At 37.7% G+C, this 20,187-nt stretch overlaps 1 protein-coding gene and 1 pseudogene across 1 annotated transcript; both read left to right on the forward strand.

The window, feature by feature from the left end:
* Window positions 1-5,588: 5,588 nt before the first annotated feature.
* LOC110299203 (olfactory receptor 51A4-like) lies at window positions 5,589-6,596 on the forward strand. Its single transcript, XM_021168839.1, has one exon. It carries the CDS (start codon window positions 5,589-5,591, stop codon window positions 6,594-6,596), a length of 1,008 nt encoding a protein of 335 aa, XP_021024498.1.
* Window positions 6,597-13,880: 7,284 nt separating this feature from the next.
* On the forward strand, window positions 13,881-14,817 carry LOC110299196 (olfactory receptor 51A7-like; annotated as a pseudogene).
* The last annotated feature ends 5,370 nt before the right edge of the window (window positions 14,818-20,187 follow it).

Consider the following 20,187-nt stretch of genomic DNA (forward strand, 5'->3'; position numbering starts at 1 on the left):
TCTCTTATCTCATTCCTATTGCCGCCACCAGGATGTCATGAAGTTGGCCTGCTCAGACAACAAGTTCAATGTCATCTATGGTTTATTAATGGCTCTCACAGGCATCCTTGACATAACACTCATTTTCATGTCATATGCACTCATCCTGAGAGCAGTGCTGGGCATTGCATCCCAAAGGGAAAGGCTCAAGGTCTTGTGACTCCCACATCTTGTATATCCCACATCTGTGCTGTGCTATTTTCTATGTCCCTGTCATCTCCCTCTCTGATGTGTACCACTTTGCCAAATGCACTACCCTATAACTAAGATCCTCATGGCTGACATTTTCCTGCTCTTGCTTCCTGTCGTGAATAATATACTGTGTGAAGAGCCAACAGATAAGAAATATGACTCTAGAAAAACTGTGTCAGAAACAAACCTGTAAAGGGTGTCCAAGTTCATGAAAATCCAATCAGCGATGAAAGAAAATCAAGCAGAATGAATCAGTAAGGACTCATATTGTATATTAACTCTTCAGATCATCCTGCTACATATTTACAAAGATTAAAGAATCAGCCTTGCCACTTTTCTTGATTTAACATTTAATACTGAGATATTGACATAAGCATAAAATGTATTTCTACATTTACCAAGTTGGCCATATCAGTTTTAAGATTATGGTATTGCATATTTTTTTCATCCACAAAAAATACATAAATGGATTCCTTATGTGCTACAGTTGGTTGGATGATAACTGATCATTGTGACCTACCTCTAGGAAACAGCATTTCAGATTAATCGAACCAAAATCCACATCAACCCCAACTTTAATAGTAGACATCTCCTATGTTCAAATAATGGTGTCAATACCTTGTCTAAGCATATCAACTTTGGCTTTAATCAGTTATTATGATTTGAACATACTTGGTCTCCTTACTACAAAGTTCCATGAGTGCCTTATACCACCATGAGAGTTACCCTAGATAATGTCTTCTTTGTAGTTCTTTTACAAGTCTCATGATCGCATGAATTAGCACCTACATAATTAGACAGCTAACTTTCTACCAATGATTCTGTGGTCACACTTTTTAACCCTTTGTGTTCACTTCTCACTATAGATCCATTGCTAAGGCATACTTCTGAACCATTGAGCCCCCCCCCCGCAAAAAAAATCAGTTAAATCACAGTAATGGCAATCCCCTATTCTTTAGATTTGGATGTAGTGAATAAGATGTGCTAACATTCCAAGCAAACACAGGTTGGCTAAAAACCTAGGGTAATTTGTCAGAAAATCCACAAAGAGCTAGATTTCTTTCATCTTGATTATGATTTGAGCAAGAATGTCTATCTCTGAGTTGAGATGTTCTTTCTTAATAATTGTTTTGAGTAATATGTGGATATTATAAGAATCTTCCTTTATTTACAATTGACTCTGATCTTTCCAAGGAAAGTCTAGACAGGCTCTGTCTATCTATCTTCCTGATCTTTTGTTGAAAATGTATCAACCAACTCTGCTGGCTCTATTTTAATAATCATACATTTGTGGAATATAATTTGAAACTTCAACAGTTTCCTTAGGAAACCTCAGCACTCCCAAACTTCTCACCTTTTAAACAATCCTTCCCATTGTGTCTAAGCCTCCTTCCTCTTTAGCTATCAACTTTCCCTTCAATTCCTTTTTGCCCTTCCACATGCTGCTCTGATATTCTGATATCATCCTTCCCTTTGTCTAACTCTGACACCCTTTCCCCACCTTGGTTCCTCAGTTCCCTGTTGCTGCTAGAATATTAGAATTCTAAAATCACTGGAACCTTCAAGAGACTCATGCCTCCCTACAACCAAAAAAGAGTGCTATCTGATCAATAAAGACTCAGATTAATTAAAACTAAATACTTAAGCTCATTGGCCTTGGAAGCAATCAGACAGCTAGTAGATATTTCCTCAAACATCACCTAAAAGGTGCTCCAACATGTCTGTTTTACTATGCACTGGGGACAAAAATTATAAAACTCTCTCTACAAGCTCAAATAAGCAATATTAGTACAGCTAAGCATGATAGTTCATATTTATAATCTCAACCCTTAGGAGGAGTCAGGATGATCAAGAGTTCAAGCTAATCCTTACTACATAGTGTTGTTAAAGCCAGCCTAGGCTACATGAAACACTGTCTCAAACAAACACTATATACATACATACATACATACATACATACATACATACATACGTATGTATTGTATATATGTTTTATAAACTAAGAAAACTTAGTTTGTTCCATTTTGTCAGAAACACAATTTGAATTAGAGTATAAAAGAGAGTAAATATAAGATATAACTTTTATACAAACTACCAAGTTTTCATTACCATTTTTTTACTCAGAGTAAAATTTTGTAAAGTTTTCTTCTGTATCTATATAAATTTATATATGTATTTATGTATGTTATACATGAGTAATATTTTCTACCTCTAACCAGCATTACAAAATGAATTCAAATACGGTAAATTAATACCATTATGTTGACTTAGAAATAAATAGAGGACCTGTACAAATTGAATAAAGCAATAAGATACATAACACTCGTAACTCAACCTAAAGGAAATGTATGATTATAAGAGTAGTAAAATGATTTCTTAATATTAATTTTGCCTAATACTAAACATGCACATCACACTTGATACCAAAGCAAAATCACAATGAATGTAACTGGTTTTGGTTGGTTATGCTTTCCAAACATGTATGCACAATAAAAGCAGAAAATAGACAATTACCAGAAATTACACCTAGGTTTAGTGTTATTATTTACATGAGTAAAATGGTTTCCAAATGACTTTAGTTGTCTTAAAACCTCCGAATTGTGCTGCCAAATAAACAGAGTTTTAATAATAATCTAGATAAGAACACATTCCCCACAGTGTTACTTTAATTTTATGTACTTCTAGCTAATTACTTTTGTATATGGTAGACAAAACTAAATAGGTAAAAACATGGTGTATGTTTATGCCTCATTATAAGTTTATGATAAGAAGAATATGCACTTTGAGAGACTTTACCCAGAAGTTGACTGAGAGAGAGGCACATACCTATAACCAAACTTTGTACAGAGGTCGGGGATCCCTATGGAAGAATTAGGGGAAGGATTAAAGTCCTAGAGGTGATGGCAAGTCCACAGGAAGACCAGAGGTGTCAACTAATCTGGACCCCTGGAAGCTCTAGAAGACTTAAATACCAACTAAAGAGGATTCATGGTCTGGTTGGAGACTCCCTGGCTATGTGCCCCTGAGGGCTGCATGGTCTAGCCTCAGTGGGAGAGAATGTGCTTAACCTTGCAGAGACTTGCTGTACCAGGATGAGGGGATTCCAGGAAGGCACCAGAAATGAAGGGAGAATTGGGGGAGGAACCCTTGGAGAGGGGATCTGGAGGGGGTCATTTTGGATGTAAATAAAAGAAATAAATTAGAATAAAAGAGGCATAGTTGTACATCTAGAGGCTGTTTGGGTGAAATATCATGGCACACTGGATCCTGGAAGAGAAGGGGATAGTGAGTCAGAGGTGATAGGTTCTGTCTATTGATGCTTAACTATTTCCAATGACATGGTTCCAGGGTCATCTTAGGGTTTAACTAATGGTAGTTTTCATTTCTTCTAAGTGTGGTCTGCTGAGTTAGAATCCCCAAAGCTCTGTGGACTAATTGGGAATCCTTGGGGAGGCAGGACTAGACATTGAAGAGAAGATAAACTGCTGTCCTTGCTCTGCACTGAAGCTCTAGTAGTCAGCCCCTTCTCTCTGTGTCCCACTATCTACCAACTTACTAGTTAGCTTCCTCACAGACACAGTTTCAATTTTCCTTTGTTTCCTCAAGCAAATACCCTTTCGTTTTGTCTGATCCAAGTTTGAAAGATATTGCCCTAAAGGCCAAAACCTCAGTCTTTTCAAAAAATCTAACAGCCTTTTTAAATGCCTGCTAGAAGCCCAGAGTTCTACAAACTCACAGAAATCAACTAAGAACAACTCCCAAAACATTGAGAAGCACAGAAAGAAATCCAAATCCAGGTATGTGGACCAGTCTCGAGACAAAACTGCTAAGGGATAAAGGGGTAGCACTGACTTACATGTTAATAAATTATTTAGAATTTGGATAATGAAAACACTGAGGTTGCTTTGGGGAGAAAATAACAAGAATGAGTAAGAGATGCTGGGTTCAGTAGCTTGTGTTCACTTAGCATGCTTCTCATTAACTTTAGGTCTTTGCATCCCAATGTCTATCTCTTGATAAATGAGAAAACAACTCTATGATGACAACAAAATATGACTAGGAACTCATGGCATTTGAACAGCCTTGTGACAATAGGCTTTGTGCAAATTCTACTCAGTCATTTGATTTAAACAAAGAGGCTTCCAAACTGAGAATATGACTTCATTCACTCACTGTCAGTACATATAACATGTGTTTTTTATGGGATGCTGTCAATCTGGAGCAGGGAAACAAAAGCATAGTTGGTGATGATTGAACATTGAAGTGCTGCTACTCTCTTCAGTGAGTTTAATCATGGGTTGATTTGAGAATCAGCCAGGGTTGTTTACATGTAGGTAGAATGAAAAGAGAAATAAGCACAGTACTCCAAGAAAAATAAGGTTGTATCTCAACTCTGCAAACTATGTCCTAGGTTTCCCCTAGGTAAAGGAAAAAAATCTACATTACTTAGAAATATAAGTCCTGCTGGACGGTGGTGGTGCATGCCTTTAATCCCAGCATTTGGGAGGCAGAGGCTGGCAGATCTCTGAGTTCAAGGCCAACCTGGTCTACAGAGTGAGTTCCAGGACAGCCAGGGCTTCACAGAGAAACCCTGTCTCAAAAAAGAAAGAACGAGAGAATGAGAGAGAGGGAGAGAGAGAGAGAGAGAGAGAGAGAGAGAGAGAGAGAGAGAGAGAGAGAGAGAGAGAGAAAGAAAAAAAGAAAGAAAGAAAGAAAGAAAGAAAGAAAGAAAGAAAGAAAGAAAGAAAGAAAGAAAGAAAGAAAGAAAGAAAAAAGGAAGGAAGGAAGGAAGGAAGGAAGGAAGGAAGGAAGGAAGGAAGGAAGGAAGGAAGGAAGGAAGGAAGGAAGGAAGGAAGGAAGAAAATCAGTCCTTGGAAAGTAATTGAGCCTGGTAGAGTTCACTTAGATCATTTACTGAAGCAGTGGTATGTATTAATATTCTTGAATTATTGCAAGTGAAATTATAGTAAATTATTATCTTTATCTAACCCTAAAGTTATTCACATGATCTCTTTGTATTACTACTATTTTAATAAATATGTCAGAAGTAATTCAGTCTGGGAAACTTTTTGCTGCCTGGGCTTTGAGACCAGGATAAGCACTTGAAATTTTATTCCTCTATTGCTGATTATTTATGTAGATATGTTGTCATTTACATTGTTGAATTCTGATGATTTAATTCCAGATGCTAATCTTATCTGCTGTTTATTTTAAAGGTCTATTTTGCAGATACATATTTACCAAGTCAATATCTTCTGTCCTAGCTCAAACTAAAGTGTACTCATTTGAGACAATTCATTTATGCTAGTACAGGAGCATTGCTCAGAAAGCCAGGTCGAAGGCCTGGTATTCCTGTAATGTCAGTCTTCAATGCCTCTGATATAGAAATCCCCACCTTCGTTCTGATTGGGATCCCAGGGTTGGAGCATGTGCATATTTGGCTCTCCATCCCAATTTGCCTCATATACCTTGTGGCCATCATGGGAAACTGCACCATTCTCTTCCTCATAAAGACAGAGACCTCTCTGCACGAGCCTATGTATTATTTCCTCTCAATGCTGGCATTTTCTGATTTAGGACTGTCCGTTTCTTCCCTTCCAACCATGCTGAGAATATTCTTATTCAACTCCACAGAGATTTCTTCAGATGCCTGTTTTGCTCAAGAGTTTTTCATTCATGGATTCTCAGCTATGGAGTCTTCAGTGCTTTTCATTATGGCTATCGACCGCTTCATAGCTGTCTACAACCCTTTGAGATATACCTCCATCCTTACAGTCAGAAGGGTCTTTAAAACTGGCCTAATATTTGCTACATTCTGCATTGCAGTTGTTCTGCCATTTCCCTTTATACTAAAGAGGTTAAAGTTCTGTAAGAAAAGTCTCTTATCTCATTCTTACTGCCTTCACCAGGATGTTATGAAGGTAGCTTGTTCCAACAACAGAATCAATGTAATCTATGGATTTTTTGTGGCTACTTTATCTCTGTTATACTTGGTGTTCATTTCTGTGTCTTACATGCTGATCCTTAAAATTGTCATGGGCATTACTTCCCATAAAGGTCGCCTCAAGTTCTTTAACACTTGCATCTCTCATATCTGTGCTGTGCTCATCTTCTATGTGCCCATCATCACCTTGGCAGCGCTTCACCGTTTTGCTAAAAACATTTCGCCAGTCATTGGAGTCATAATAGCTGATATCTTCCTTCTGGTTCCACCTCTAATGAATCCTATTGTATATTCTGTGAAGAGTCAGCATATTAGAAATCTGATCCAAACCAAATTTTGTGAAAAATATCACTGGTGGGAAATTCCAGCTTCCATGAAAGCCTGGGTTACATCACTGTATCTGAATACATGTAGACATTGAAAAGTCACAATGAAAAAAATACTACACTATCACAAAGATGTACTGCATATATCCAGTAAACCAACCTGGTTATTTTATTAAAAGGGACAAACACTCTATGTCAAATGTCTTTGGGATCAGTATAGAGGTTATAATCAGGTTAGAACTAGGTAAATTTCTCTCCTTCTTTCTCACTCTTATCTTTTTGTGCAAGCAATGATAAAATTTTATCAAGTGGCAAATACAATAAAGACATTTTTCAATGAATTATGCAACTAAAAATTTAAAATATATTTGCAAATAAAAGTAAAGGCCATTATGACTCTAACTCAGCAGTGACTGATTTGTGCTGCAGAAAGGTATTATACACACTTACTCATAGTCACCACCATTTTTATCAACTATTGTGGGGATATCAGCCATCAGATAAAGTATTAAAGAGTAAGGCCCATATGTGTAGAACAAATACATTAAATAACTTCTCTCCTGTCTCTTCCCATACCTGATCCTGTCTCCCTTTTTTTCCTCCCTTTCCTCTCTCCCTCCCAGCGTCCTCCCTTCTTCTACCTCCTGTGATTTTTGTTCCCTCTTCTAAGTAGTACTGAAGCATCCACACTCTGGTTTTCCTTCTTGATAAGCTTCATATGGTCTGTGAGTTGTTTCATGGGTACCATGTGATTTGGGGGCTAATATCCACTTATCAGTGAGTACATACCATGTGTGTCCTGGTGTGTCTGTGTTACCTCACTCAGGATGATATTTTCTAGTTCTATTCATTTGCCTATAAAATTCATGAAGTCGTCTTTTTAATACTGAATAGAATTCCATTGTATAAATGTACCACATTAGAACATATCCATTCTTCCTTTGAGGGAAATCTGGGTTGTTTCCAGATTTTGGTTATTATAAATATGGCTGCTATAAGCATAGTGGATCACACGTCCTTGTTATATGTTGGAGTAGCTTTTGGGTATATTCCCAGTAGTAGTATAGCTGGGTCTTCGGGTAGAACTATTTGGACAGGAGAGAAATCCAGAAGATATGAGAATGAATAGAAATATGTAGCAATGGGAAAAGGATTAGGGGGACTACTAGCAAGTCCCAGATGCCAGGGAGACAATGAAAGGTTCCCAGCATCCAACAGGAATAATATTAGCCAAAATACCCAACACACAGAACCTGTAGAGACCACATCCAATAGACAGGCATGCTTATCAGTTGAGAAACGGGGCCACCCACCCATCTGAAACTTTTTAACCCAGAATTGTTCCTGTCTAAAGAAAATGCAGGGAAAAAAAACATAGAGCAGAGACTGAAGGAAAGGCATTCCAGAGACCACCCCACCTTAGGATCTAACCCATCTGCGGACACTAAACCCTGATACACTTGCTGATGCCAAGAAGTGCTTGCTGACAGAAGCCGTGTATAGCTGTTCTCTAAGAAGTTCTGCCAGCACCTGACTAATACAGATTCAGATACTCACAGCCAACTGTCGGACTGAACCCTGGAACCCCAATGGAAGAATTAGGGGAAGGAATGAAGGAGCTCAAGGGGATTGCAACCCCACAGGAAGATCAACAATGTCAACTAACCAGTCTCCTCAGAACTACCAGTGACTAAACCACCAGCCAAAGAGTATACATGGATGGGTCCAGGGCTCCACTACATATGTAGCAAATGATTGCCTTATCTGGTATCAATGGGAGGGTAATCTCTTGGTCCAGTGGAAGCTTGATACCACAGCGTAGGGGGATGTTAGAAGGGTGAGGCAAGAGTGGAGGGTGGGTGAGAGAGCACCCTCTTAGATGCAAAGGGAAGGAGAGATGGGATGGGGGATTTGCGAAGGGGAGACTAGGAAGGGGGACATCATTTAAAATGTAAATAAATAAAATAATCAATTAATAAAAAAACTTAAAACAAAACAAACAAACAAAAACAGTTAAAGGACTTTAACAAAATTAATGACCAGTATATTTCTGATGCAGCGTATATATGCCAGTAAATAATTGCCAATTAATTAATGTGAAAATAAGGGCACTTTTTAAGGAAAAAAATGTTTGAAGACTATTGCAATTTTCAATTACAATGAGATATGCTTTGTTACATGTTATTCCTATTGTTAAGATATCACAGGTACTCAAAAGTTTGAAAATTAGGAAAACAATCATTATAAGAATTCTACTGTCCTTTAAAATCTAAAGCCAATATGCTAATATTCTCATTTTCTTGCTTATATGGCCTCAGAATCTTGCATATCATGCAAATGTTAGAATACATGTATTTCTGGTGCTGGTCTTTACTACCAATTATAGCAGCAGCATCACCTACATTTTTTCCCCTCAAGTAAATCAAGAAACACTTTCCAAAAACACCAATTGATTAAAGGATAGTCAGTCCAGAGCTAGCTAGCAACCTGTAACTAAGGAAACAGATTTTTAGTACATATATGCACTGGCTTTGTGAAGTTCTAATACATGAAAGATATATTTTAGGAGTTTTAGTGCATAGTCTCCTTTAATTCTCACAGTGTGTCAGCTTTTCATATATCATACCTCTCTGTTTATTCAGTGAAAGAGATTAAAGTTATAAGGACCTATTTAATTAACTTCCTGCAGACAGGAAGTCAAGAGCTAGGATGCAAACATTATTTCTGATATGCTGGAATAAATCTATGTTGACTATGTTATAGTTGTCAGATTTAAGATTGCACATCCACCTACAAGGCTATCCAATCAATAGCGTTGAGGCTAACAAACTTGAGTTTAAATATAATGATCAAATAGCAAATAATTACCCAGATGACCTTGATCTAGGCTACAAAGAACCAAAGGGCAACCTGCCTCAGATTTCCTTGAAAGGCAACTAATAAACAATTCTAAGACAGGAAAAGATTCCATTTAAGAAATGAAAAGATGTTAATACATATTACCAGGAGGTAACAGTGCATTTGTTTCATTTTAGAGAATGGTAAGATTTATTGTTATTTTCCATATCTTTCATTTTGAAATTCTACAGGACATTGATCATGTGAAGATTGAAGGGAAGACACTGCAGAGGGTGAAATGGTATACAATGTAAAGTGACAAAAAGTGAGCTTAGATATAGAGAATGTGTAAATTCGTTTGGGACAATTTTCTAGTTTCACCAGTAATACTCCCATTATTAATGGCAGTCTTTCTAGGATTTTATTTTAAACATAGTTGAAGTAAATACACATTTTGATGTTGTTTTTCTTCTCTAACAAAATAAATCATTTCCAAACAAATAAAATACTCTGATAGATTCCTTCTACTATTAGAACCATTACTTAAGCAATAAGTCTTATAGCGTGGTTATCTGTTTTATCCACAAAAACATTACTTTTAATCTTGCTAAAACATCTTATGACCCCTTTAAAAATAACTGACTGAAATATTTATCTTAATTATCTTTAAGAGGACTCCTTTGTGCACTGAACTAAAGTGCATTCATTAAAGCAAAAGCATGTCATTATTGATGAGGGAGTCAGAACTTGAAGATGTTTGTGTGCTAGTGAAGACAGGAAGGCATAAAAGGTTACAGGCAAAACATGGAAAAACATTGTAAAATGGTATCCATTCTACTTTCCCTATCTTAAGTCAAATTATGAAGTAAATATGACTAATAAGTAATATATGGTTTACAATGAAAAGCCAGACTGGCTTCCTGTAGTTTCTGATCCTTGTTTTACTTATATTTGATTCAGGTTGTCATTTTAACATAAATGTGCACATCCATCATTAATTATTCCACTGAAATAGGAAATAAGACTAAGTAAGAAACTGAAGGGGCAATAGTAGGGTGGGAGAATAGATACTATATGCAGCCAACAGACAAGTAATGTATCATATATGTACTTACATATTGTTACAAATAAATGGGAAAATACATCCATTTCAACATGAAAATAGATAAAATGCTGTGATAGCTATTCCTTATTGTCAGCTTGACTACAGATAGAATTAACTAAACCCAAATGGCTGGGTACACCTGTGAGGAAGTTTTTCTTTTTAAATTATTTATCTTATGTATATGAGTACAGAGAGAGAGAGAGAGAGAGAGAGAGAGAGAGAGAGAGAGAGAGGGAGGGAGAGAGAGAGAGAGAGAGAGAGAGAAAGAGAGAGAGAGAGAGAGAGAGAGAGAGAGAGAGATTGAAGAAGGAAGCTTGTTCTCTTTGCTTGCTTGCTCTTGCTCTCCCTAGCAAGTCCGTTCCTTCATTGGCATTAGAATCCACTTCTTCAGGATTCTGATATGCACTAAAGACCAGCTGAGACATCTGGTTTTGTGGGCTGCACAACTTCTGGATTCTTGAACCTTCCACTGGTAAACAACCACTATTGAACTAGCTGGATCACAGTGGTAAGCCATTCTAACATATATATACATATATACATATATATCATATATATCATATATCATATATATCATATATATCATATATACAAATGTGTATGCATGGGAAATTTACTAGAATTATATATACAAATAATGAAGTAAATAATGAGTATTATACATATTAATTCTACAAGTTCTGTTCCTCTAGAGAACCCTGACTAGTACAAATATTTTATAGGTACATCACAAAAAAAATCTAAATGTTTAATAAGCACTTAAATGAAGGAGTATAATTTGAGTTGGAAGAAATTTATCGTGTAATATTGATGGTCTGATCTCTTTAAGAATGTGTTCCTCAAAAAGCAATGGTCTTACTTCAGTTTTTTATTGCTGAGATAAAACACATGACCAAAAGCAACTTGAATATAAAAGATTTATTTCTGCTTACAAATGTCAGGTCACACTCCATCACTGAGGGAAGTTGTGGCAGAAACCTGGAAACAGAAACTGAAGCAGGGATCCTGGATTGCTCCTTATGACTTGCTCAGACTACTTTCTTATAAAAGTAAGGACCACCAGCCCAGGGGTATCACTGCAATTCCATCATACACCCATTATCTGGATCCACCCACATCAAGGGATCATGATACTATACTAAGGAACTGCCTATAAGCAATCTGATAGAGGCATTTTCTCAGCTGATGTTGCTCTTCCCAGATAACTCTAGCTTGTATCAAATTGACACAAACAAATGAACAACCAGGATAATAGCTATCTGCCCTGTGTCCTTGTGCCCAGAGAAATCATATCTAGGAAAAAAAACAAACAGCTAAGACAAAGAGCTAATGAGCAAAGTTTGAAACAGATGTCTAACAGGCACTTAAAAGCAGCATTTTCTTTTGTCTACGCCTATGGCTAATTTAGCTCTTCATTAAAGTCCCTGGGGTCACATAGTAGATTTGCATGGAGCCTGATGCAACTCTTCAGGTTTTTTTTTCCATGTAGGCATTCCCAGGGAAATTTCTTAGCTTCATTAGACTGTATACACCAGTGGAAAGTGGAAGCTTAAAGAATTCCTGCTTCCAATTTCACAATACCATTATCTTCATGGTAGAATGTCACATTGACTTTCTTTAAAGGTAAGGAAATTTTCTCAGGCTATCTGATATAATTTGCATCCCATTTCCATCTAGATTCTGAGAGGTTACACTAAATGCGACCTTAGTAAATATAAATCAGAAGATTCCCACAGAAACCGAGAATGCTGAAGAACTAACAAAGAGAATGAAAGAGCATGTGACAACAGGAGTCTGAACGACCTAGAAATGCCAGATCTAAATAACGTGTGTGAGAAGAATGTACTTCAGCTGTCACATGGTAATTTGTCTGTGGTCCTTTCTGTTGGAAGACGCAAGCCCTTGGAAAATGAATCATACCTTGTTTTTAGACTTAACTTTCTTATATATAGATAAGAGAAAGCAATTGCATAAGAACATAAATGAGAAATTTGAAAGTCACTTATCAGGATGTTATAATTTGACTTAAAATACTACTAATAGTTCGCAATGTTTGTCTTGTACACTCAAATCAAACCTTAGTGGAAACTACCTTATAGAAAAACGAAGCAGTTTTGAAGACAAGGATGAACATCAGGTTCCAAAGTCTTTCCATATAAGATTATTTTATTTATAACTAATAGAGTGTTAAGAAGAAAGTCACATTGCTCAGAAAAGAAGTACCAGAAGAAAGATAAATTTATAAAGGGGTATAGATCGCCATGAAAATACAACAAAAAGCCTACGAAGGAGTGACTTTGAAAAATATTGTCACATTCTGAAGAAGCAGTAAGAGTTGTAGTCTAGTTTGTCAAAGGGAGTTAATATTATTGCTGCTTGATGACTGCAGAACAATCTAGAAGGAAACACAGATCTCATATCTGAGTTTGTTTGGTTTTGGGTTTTTTGGTTTTTTTTACACCATGGATGAAATTTGACATAAATAGCAACATATTTAATTATGAATTTCATTTTATATTAACATTATATTTAATTAAATAATTAAATATGGAACAACAAGTAGGCTTTACCCACTCTTCTGGCCATTAACAGTACAGTCATGTTGCTCTGCTGATATCCTAGTACTGAGAAAGAACAGATATTAATCAGCTAAAAAGGAAGACAGTCTACACAGAAGTTATTTTCTGAAACCAATTTACATGTGCAGAGGAAATAAGATGCAGTTTTTGGAAATGTATATTAAATCATTTCAAAGGAGAAAATAATATTTGTTTTAATTAGTATTCTATATGATATTACTGAGAAAAATGAAATGTTATCTAATTTAGAGTATTCTGTGTATACATAGGATAAAGGTTTCCAATTCCTAAAAGTCCTTGTTGTCTGTAAGGCTGTATGCTATTCTGCAGCTCCATTTCTACCACTATTTAAGCTGTTATTCTGATAGATACACAAGCATGAATATGAACATATAAAATTATTTTTGAATATGTAATCTAACCTACCATTTTTTTTTGTTTTCTACCAAAATTTTAGTTTCATTACTATTTTTATTAAAGTAAAATATAATTGTGAGATTTAAAATCGTTCGTGAGAAATGAGGCATGAGAATAGTGACAATTTTCCTTTTGATCAGTGAAACCCATACAGTTGTATGCCTTGCCAGGGAGTTTTCCATGAGGTCAATGGGTTGTCTAGAATTGATAGAAACCAGGTCCAAGGTAGTTGACAGTAGCAGAATAAAACAAGCTAATAGATGAAGACACCACCTGTTTGTTTTTGTCTTGCTTTCACAGTATAAATTGTCAATGTGAAATAGATGCTTGGTCTTAGAAGTGTGAATTGCAACAGAGACAGAATATCTTCTACCTAACATCATTTAAGAATTCCTTATCTGCTTCAAGGTTATCAACCTAGGTAGTATCCTTCCAGAAGCATGTTACCCCTCAATGACACACAGACTCTTAAATTCCTCCTTATCGGGATCCCTGGACTACAGAAGAGTCACATCTGAGTGTCCGTTCCTTTCTCCTTTGTGTACCTTCTCTCTTTCCTAGGTATCGTTATAGTCCTCTTTTTTTATCAAGACAGAACAAAACCTCCACAAGCCCATGTATTTCTTCCTTTCCATGCTCTCCATCTCAGACCTGGGGCTGTCCCTCTCTTCCTTACCCACCACCTTGGGGTTATTCTTGCTTGGAATTCATGAAATTCATGCAGCTGCATGCTTTGCCCAGGAGGTTTTCATCCACTTGTTCACAGTCACTGAAGCTTCTGTGCTGTCTGTAATGGCATTTGATCGATACGTGGCCATTCACAGCCCTTTGAAATACAGCACAATCCTAACCAGCTCCAGAGTTATCAGAATCGGGGTCTCTCTGACTTCCAAGAACGTTCTTTTGATCCTTCCACTGCCCTTTCTCTTGCAAAGACTGAATTACTGTCACCGAAACCTGCTCTCACACTCCTACTGTCTCCATCAAGATGTCATGAAGCTTGCCTGTTCTGACAATAGAATCAATGTTATCTATGGATTGTGTGATGCACTTTCTACTATGTTGGATTTGGTATTTATTATCTTCTCCTACATAATGATCTTAAAGACAGTTTTGGGGATTGGAACCCCTAGAGAGCAGTTCAAGGCTCTCAACACCTGCTTTTCTCACATTTGTGCTGTGCTCATCTTCTATGTGCCCATGCTGAGTGCAGCCATGCTCCACCATTTTGCCAAAAATGTGTCTCCTCTAACCCACATCCTCATGGCTGATGTTTTCCTCCTGGTACCACCCCTGATGAATCCCATTGTATATTGTGTAAAAACCCGTCAAATCGGAGAAAAGATTTTGAGGAAACTTTGTTCAAAAAGAAGCTGATTCAAGGAAGAAGAAAGCAAATAAACATGTAGTAATCAAATAGAATGAATGTTTAGCTGGGGTGAAGCATGATACACAGAACCATGTTGAGTAGGAATGAGATGAATTCCCCTAGTATCTCAGTCAGATGATGCTTAGGATCCTGGGATCATTTTTACCTCATTCAGAGACCAGAGGATAGATGAGTCATGGTGTTCAGCATGGTGGGTATTCTTAGTGTCTGTTAGATATTACACAGAGCAGATGTCTCATGATGTTCAATACATTGAGTTTCCTTAGCACCAGACTGCTCTCGAGACTCCTAGATTGTACAATGGATAACTGAACCATAAAGGAATATTGGAAGACTGTGGTCCCTCCTTTTAAAAATATTTACCAATAAATAATGTGAAAATATCTATATATGTTCCCATTCTAAAATCATTCTTCTACATTCTTTGGGAGAAAATAAAGGCCACTATCCAAGAGAAGGGCTAGGGGTTCTTATTTATATTTTTTAATGTTGCTTGTGTTGCTGGGTGACTCTGGTTTGTTCCAGGATACTCTGCCTGTATATATACACATGCTTTTATTCTTTTATGTTTTGAGATTATAAGTTCATCCTTTTTTATTATTTAACCTTTTTTACAGCCCAGTCTTTATCCCCCTTCCTGTCTGCCCTCTGACTGTTCCACATCCCATAATTCCTTCCCATGCCCCCCATCTCCAAGAAGATGTCCTCACCCATACACTCCCACCCCACTAGACCTCCCCACTCCTAACTTGAGGGTTAGATGCATCTTCTCTCACTGAGTCAAGACCTGGTAGTCCACTGCTGTATATGTGTTGGGGACCTACCAGCTGATGTATGCTGCCTGATTGGTGACTCAGCATCAGAGCAATCTTGGGGGTCCAGGTTAGTTGAGACTGCTGGTCTTCCTATAGGGTCACCTCCTCCTCAGCTTCTTCCACCTTTTCCCTAATTCAACCACAGGGAGAAGGAGCTTCTGTCCATTGGTTGGGTATAAATATCTGCATTTGACTCTTTCAGCTGCCTATTGGGCCTTTTATAGGGTAGTCATGCTGGGCTCTGAGCCTAGCTTCTACTGAATTCTCTTTCCTTCTTCCCAATCCTCCGTTGTATCTCTCCTTACTCTCTTTCAAATTCTTGACCTCTTTTTTTTTTAATAGCTGTTACAAATATATGTAAATATCTATACAGACAGCAGGAAAGAAGGCTTCCCCCAGGGAAGAGCACACCAACTGGTTATCCAAAATCAAATGAAAACATGTACACAATTTTAACAACTATAGATTGTCAGCATATTTAGATATAAATTTTAAACTAATAGAACTATTGTTTATTACTATTAACAAAAGTTATTTTATTATTCACTGTTTCCCTATGTAGGCCAATCAGGACTCAGAATCTCTTGCCTTTCCCTCCTGATGCTAGAGTTTACAGTGTGCACCATTATCAATACCTTCATGGTTATCTTAAGAATAACAAATGGCCATGCTGCATTTTTATATTTATTTTCATGAAAGTGTATACTAGATAAATCAAAGCCATCAAAAAGCTGAGAAAGTAGCTATGAATTCTGTTCAACAGACCAAGAATAAGTCAAGGACAAGGAAAATAACATTTAACTTAAACACAGATCCATGTTCCAGGCTGCATAACACTACACTCAAAACTTAGCAACATACAAGAAGAATCATCCAGTTGCTCAAAGTTTTGTAATTTGTGTGCAGCTTAGCAGGTATACTCATCTATAGTCTACATGAAAATAACTGGGCATATTCTCTGGGGCTAGAAGATACACATCCAAAGCAGTTCACTTCTGTAGCTGCTGCTTAGTACTGGTGCCATAGCTAAATGTAATCAAGTCTATTTCCATAATTTAACCTCTAAATACAATTTATCCACATACCCTGAGATTCTAAGTATACTAATGTAGCTGGATTCCAGAACAATAACACAAGGTATTGTATTCCAAGAAACAGTATGGAAACTTCCAGTTCTGTAAGAGACTGTACTGTATTCACATGTATACACTCACTTCTTCATTCATTTGTCATGTGGTAATAATGAAGCTCTTCAAAACTGGAGAAGTGATTTCCATTTCTAAGAACAGTGATAAATCCTATGGAGCTGCCTTTATGCTACCACAGGTCAATACTACTATCAGGCCCAAAAGTCAGTAGTCCACACCACTGCTCCTATTTCTGTGTCTCTGACATTTCTTTTGCTTTTTCTCTCTGACCAAAACTGTTGATGCCCAGAACACCTGGCCAAGGGGGTTGAACAGGAATCCCCAAATAACACATGCTCTTACCAATACTACAGATTTCTCTCTATCAAACTGACATTCCATAAGAAGAGGTAGAAAGAAAATACAATGACCCGTCATGTTGAAAGTATTTGAGAGATCAGGAATTCAAAGCCCATACAAAAACATAATAAAAGAAATTTACTGCAAACCAACATACAATATCAAATTAAATGGAGAGATACTTGAAGCAATTCCACTAAAGTCAGGGACAAGACAAGGATGCTCACTCTCCCCACATATATTCAAAATAGTACTTGAAGTTCTACCTAGAACAATAAGACAACAAAAGGAGATCAAGGGGATACAAATTGGCAAACAAGAAGTAAAGGTATCACTATTTGCAGATGACATGATAGTATACACAAGCAACTCCAAAAATTCTACCAGAGAACTTCTATAGCTGCTAAACAACTTCAGCAAAATGTCAGAATATAAAATTAACTCAAATAAATCTGTAGCCTTCCTTTATACAAATGATAAACGGGCTGAGAAAGAAATTAGGGAAACAACTCACTTCACAATAGCCACAAATAATATAAAATATCTTGAAGTAACACTAACCAAACAAGTGAATGATCTGTGTGACTAGAACTTCAAGTCTCTCAGGAAAGAAATCTAAGATCTCAGAAAATTGAGAAATTTCCCATGCTCATGGATTGACAGAATTAACTTAGTAAAAATGGCCATCCTATGAAAAGCAATCCACAAATTCAATGTGATCCTTATCAAGATCCCAAAACAATTCTTCAAAGACAAGGAAAGAGTAATTCTCAAATTCATCTGGGAAAAGCAAAACACCCAGAATAGTGAAAATAATTCTTAACAATAAAAGAACTTTGGGAGGAATCAGCATTCCTGACCTCAAGCTCTCCTACAAAGAAGTAGTAGGAAAAACTGCATGGTATTGGTACAGAGACAGACAGGTTGAACAATGGAATAGAATTGGAGACCCAGAAATAAAACCACACACTTATGAACACTTGATCTTTGACAAAGAAACCAAACATATTCTCTGAAAAAAAAAAGCATCTTCAATAAATGGTGCTGGTCTAACTGGCCATCTGCAGGTAGAAAAATGAAAATATATCCATAATTGTCACCCTGCACAGAGCTCAATTCCAAGTGGATCAAGGACCTCAACATAAAACCAGATACACTGAATCTAATGGAAGAGAATGTGGGAAAGAGCCTTGAACTCGTTGGCAAAGGGGAGATTTCCTAAAAACAACTCTAATAGCTCATGCTCTAAGATCAATAATTGATAAATGGGACCTCATGAAACTGGAAGCTTCTGTAAGGCAAAGGATATAGTCAGTAGGACAAATTGGCAACCTACAGATTGGGGGAAAATGTTCACTAACCCCACATTTGATAGAGGGCTAATATCCAAAGTACATAAAGAATTCAAGATGCTAACAACCAAAACACCAAACAACCCAATCAAAAATGTGGTATACAACTAACCAGAGAATTCACGACAGAGTAATCTCGAATGGCTAAGAAGCAGCACGTAAAGAAATATTCAACGTCCTTAGTGATCAGGGAAATGCAACTCAAAAGGACCCTGAAATTTCACATTACACCAATCAGAATGGCTAAGGTCAAAAACTTAGGTGACAGTACATGTTGGTGAGGATGTGGAGAAAGAGGAACACTCCTCCATTGCTGGTGGAATTGCAAACTGGTACAACCACTCTGGAAATCAATCTGGAGATTCCTCAGAAAATTGGAAATAGATCTACCTGAAGATCCAGGTATACCACTCTTGGGCATATACCCAAAAGATGCCCCACCATGCCACAGAAGCACATGTTCCACTATTTTCATAGTGGGCTTGTTTGTGGTAGCCAGAAGCTGGAAACAACCTAGATGTCCCACAACAGAAGAATTGATACAAAAAATGTGGTTCATTTACTCAATGGAGTACTACTTGGCTATTAAGGGCGAGGATATCCTGAGTTTTGTAGGCAAATGCATGGAACTAGAAAATATCCTGAGTGAGGTAACTCAGATCCAAAAGGACATGGATGGTATGTACTCACTAATAAGTAGATATTAGTCAAAAAAGTAAAGAATACCCAGGATACAATCCACAGAACTCAAAAAGATTAACAAGGATGCCTCAATCCCACTTGGGGGTGGAGGGAGAAAGCAATCATAGGATGGGGGAGGGGAGAGAGGGAGGAAACTGGTGGAAAGGGGGACAGGGAGCAAAAGAGGGGAACATGATCAGGTATTGGGAAGGGGAACCAGACTGAAGCCCTCAGGGCTAGCAAAAAGAGAGGAAACAGGCAACCTCGGAAGATAGGGGGTGACAGGACCCTCCAGAATGTACCAGAGACCTGGGATGTGAAAACTCTCAGGACTCAAAGGGAGGGACCTTAGATGAAATTCCCTATAGTGGGGAGAGGGAACTTGTAGAGCCCACCTCCAGCAGAAAGACAGGGCATCAAATGAGGGATGAGGTTGCCTACCCAAGGTCAAAAACTGACCCATAATTGCTCCTGTCTGAGAACTTCAGGGACAAAAATGGAGAAGAGCCTGAGGGAAAGGAGGTCCAGTGACAAGCCCAAATTGGGATCCAGTTCAAGGAGAGGCCCCATGGCCTGACCCTATTACTGAGGCTATGGTGTGCTAACTAAAAGGGGCCTATCATGACTGCCCTCCAAAAGGCCCAACAAGCAGCTGAAAGAGTTAGATGCAGATATTTACAGCCAACCATTGGACAGAAGCTGCTGACTCCTATGGTTGAATTAGGGAAAAGCTAGAAGAAGTTGAGGAGGAGGAGGACTCTGTAGGAAGACCAGCAGTCTCAACTAACCTGGACCCCCAAGATCTTTCAGACACTGGACCACCAACCAGGCATCATACACCAGCTGATATGAGGCCACCAACACATATACAGCGGACTGCTGGGTCTGGACTCAGTCAGAGAACATGCACCTAACCCTCAAGAGCTGGAGGCCCCAGGAAGTGGGGAAGTTTGGTGGGTTGAGGGGTTGGGATTAGGGGACATCCTTGTAGAGATGGGGGGAGTGGTATGGGATGTGGAACA

Source organism: Mus caroli, unplaced genomic scaffold (assembly GCF_978045245.1).
Source record: "Mus caroli unplaced genomic scaffold, Mus_caroli_1 scaffold_8, whole genome shotgun sequence".
Taxonomy (NCBI): domain Eukaryota; kingdom Metazoa; phylum Chordata; class Mammalia; order Rodentia; family Muridae; genus Mus; species Mus caroli.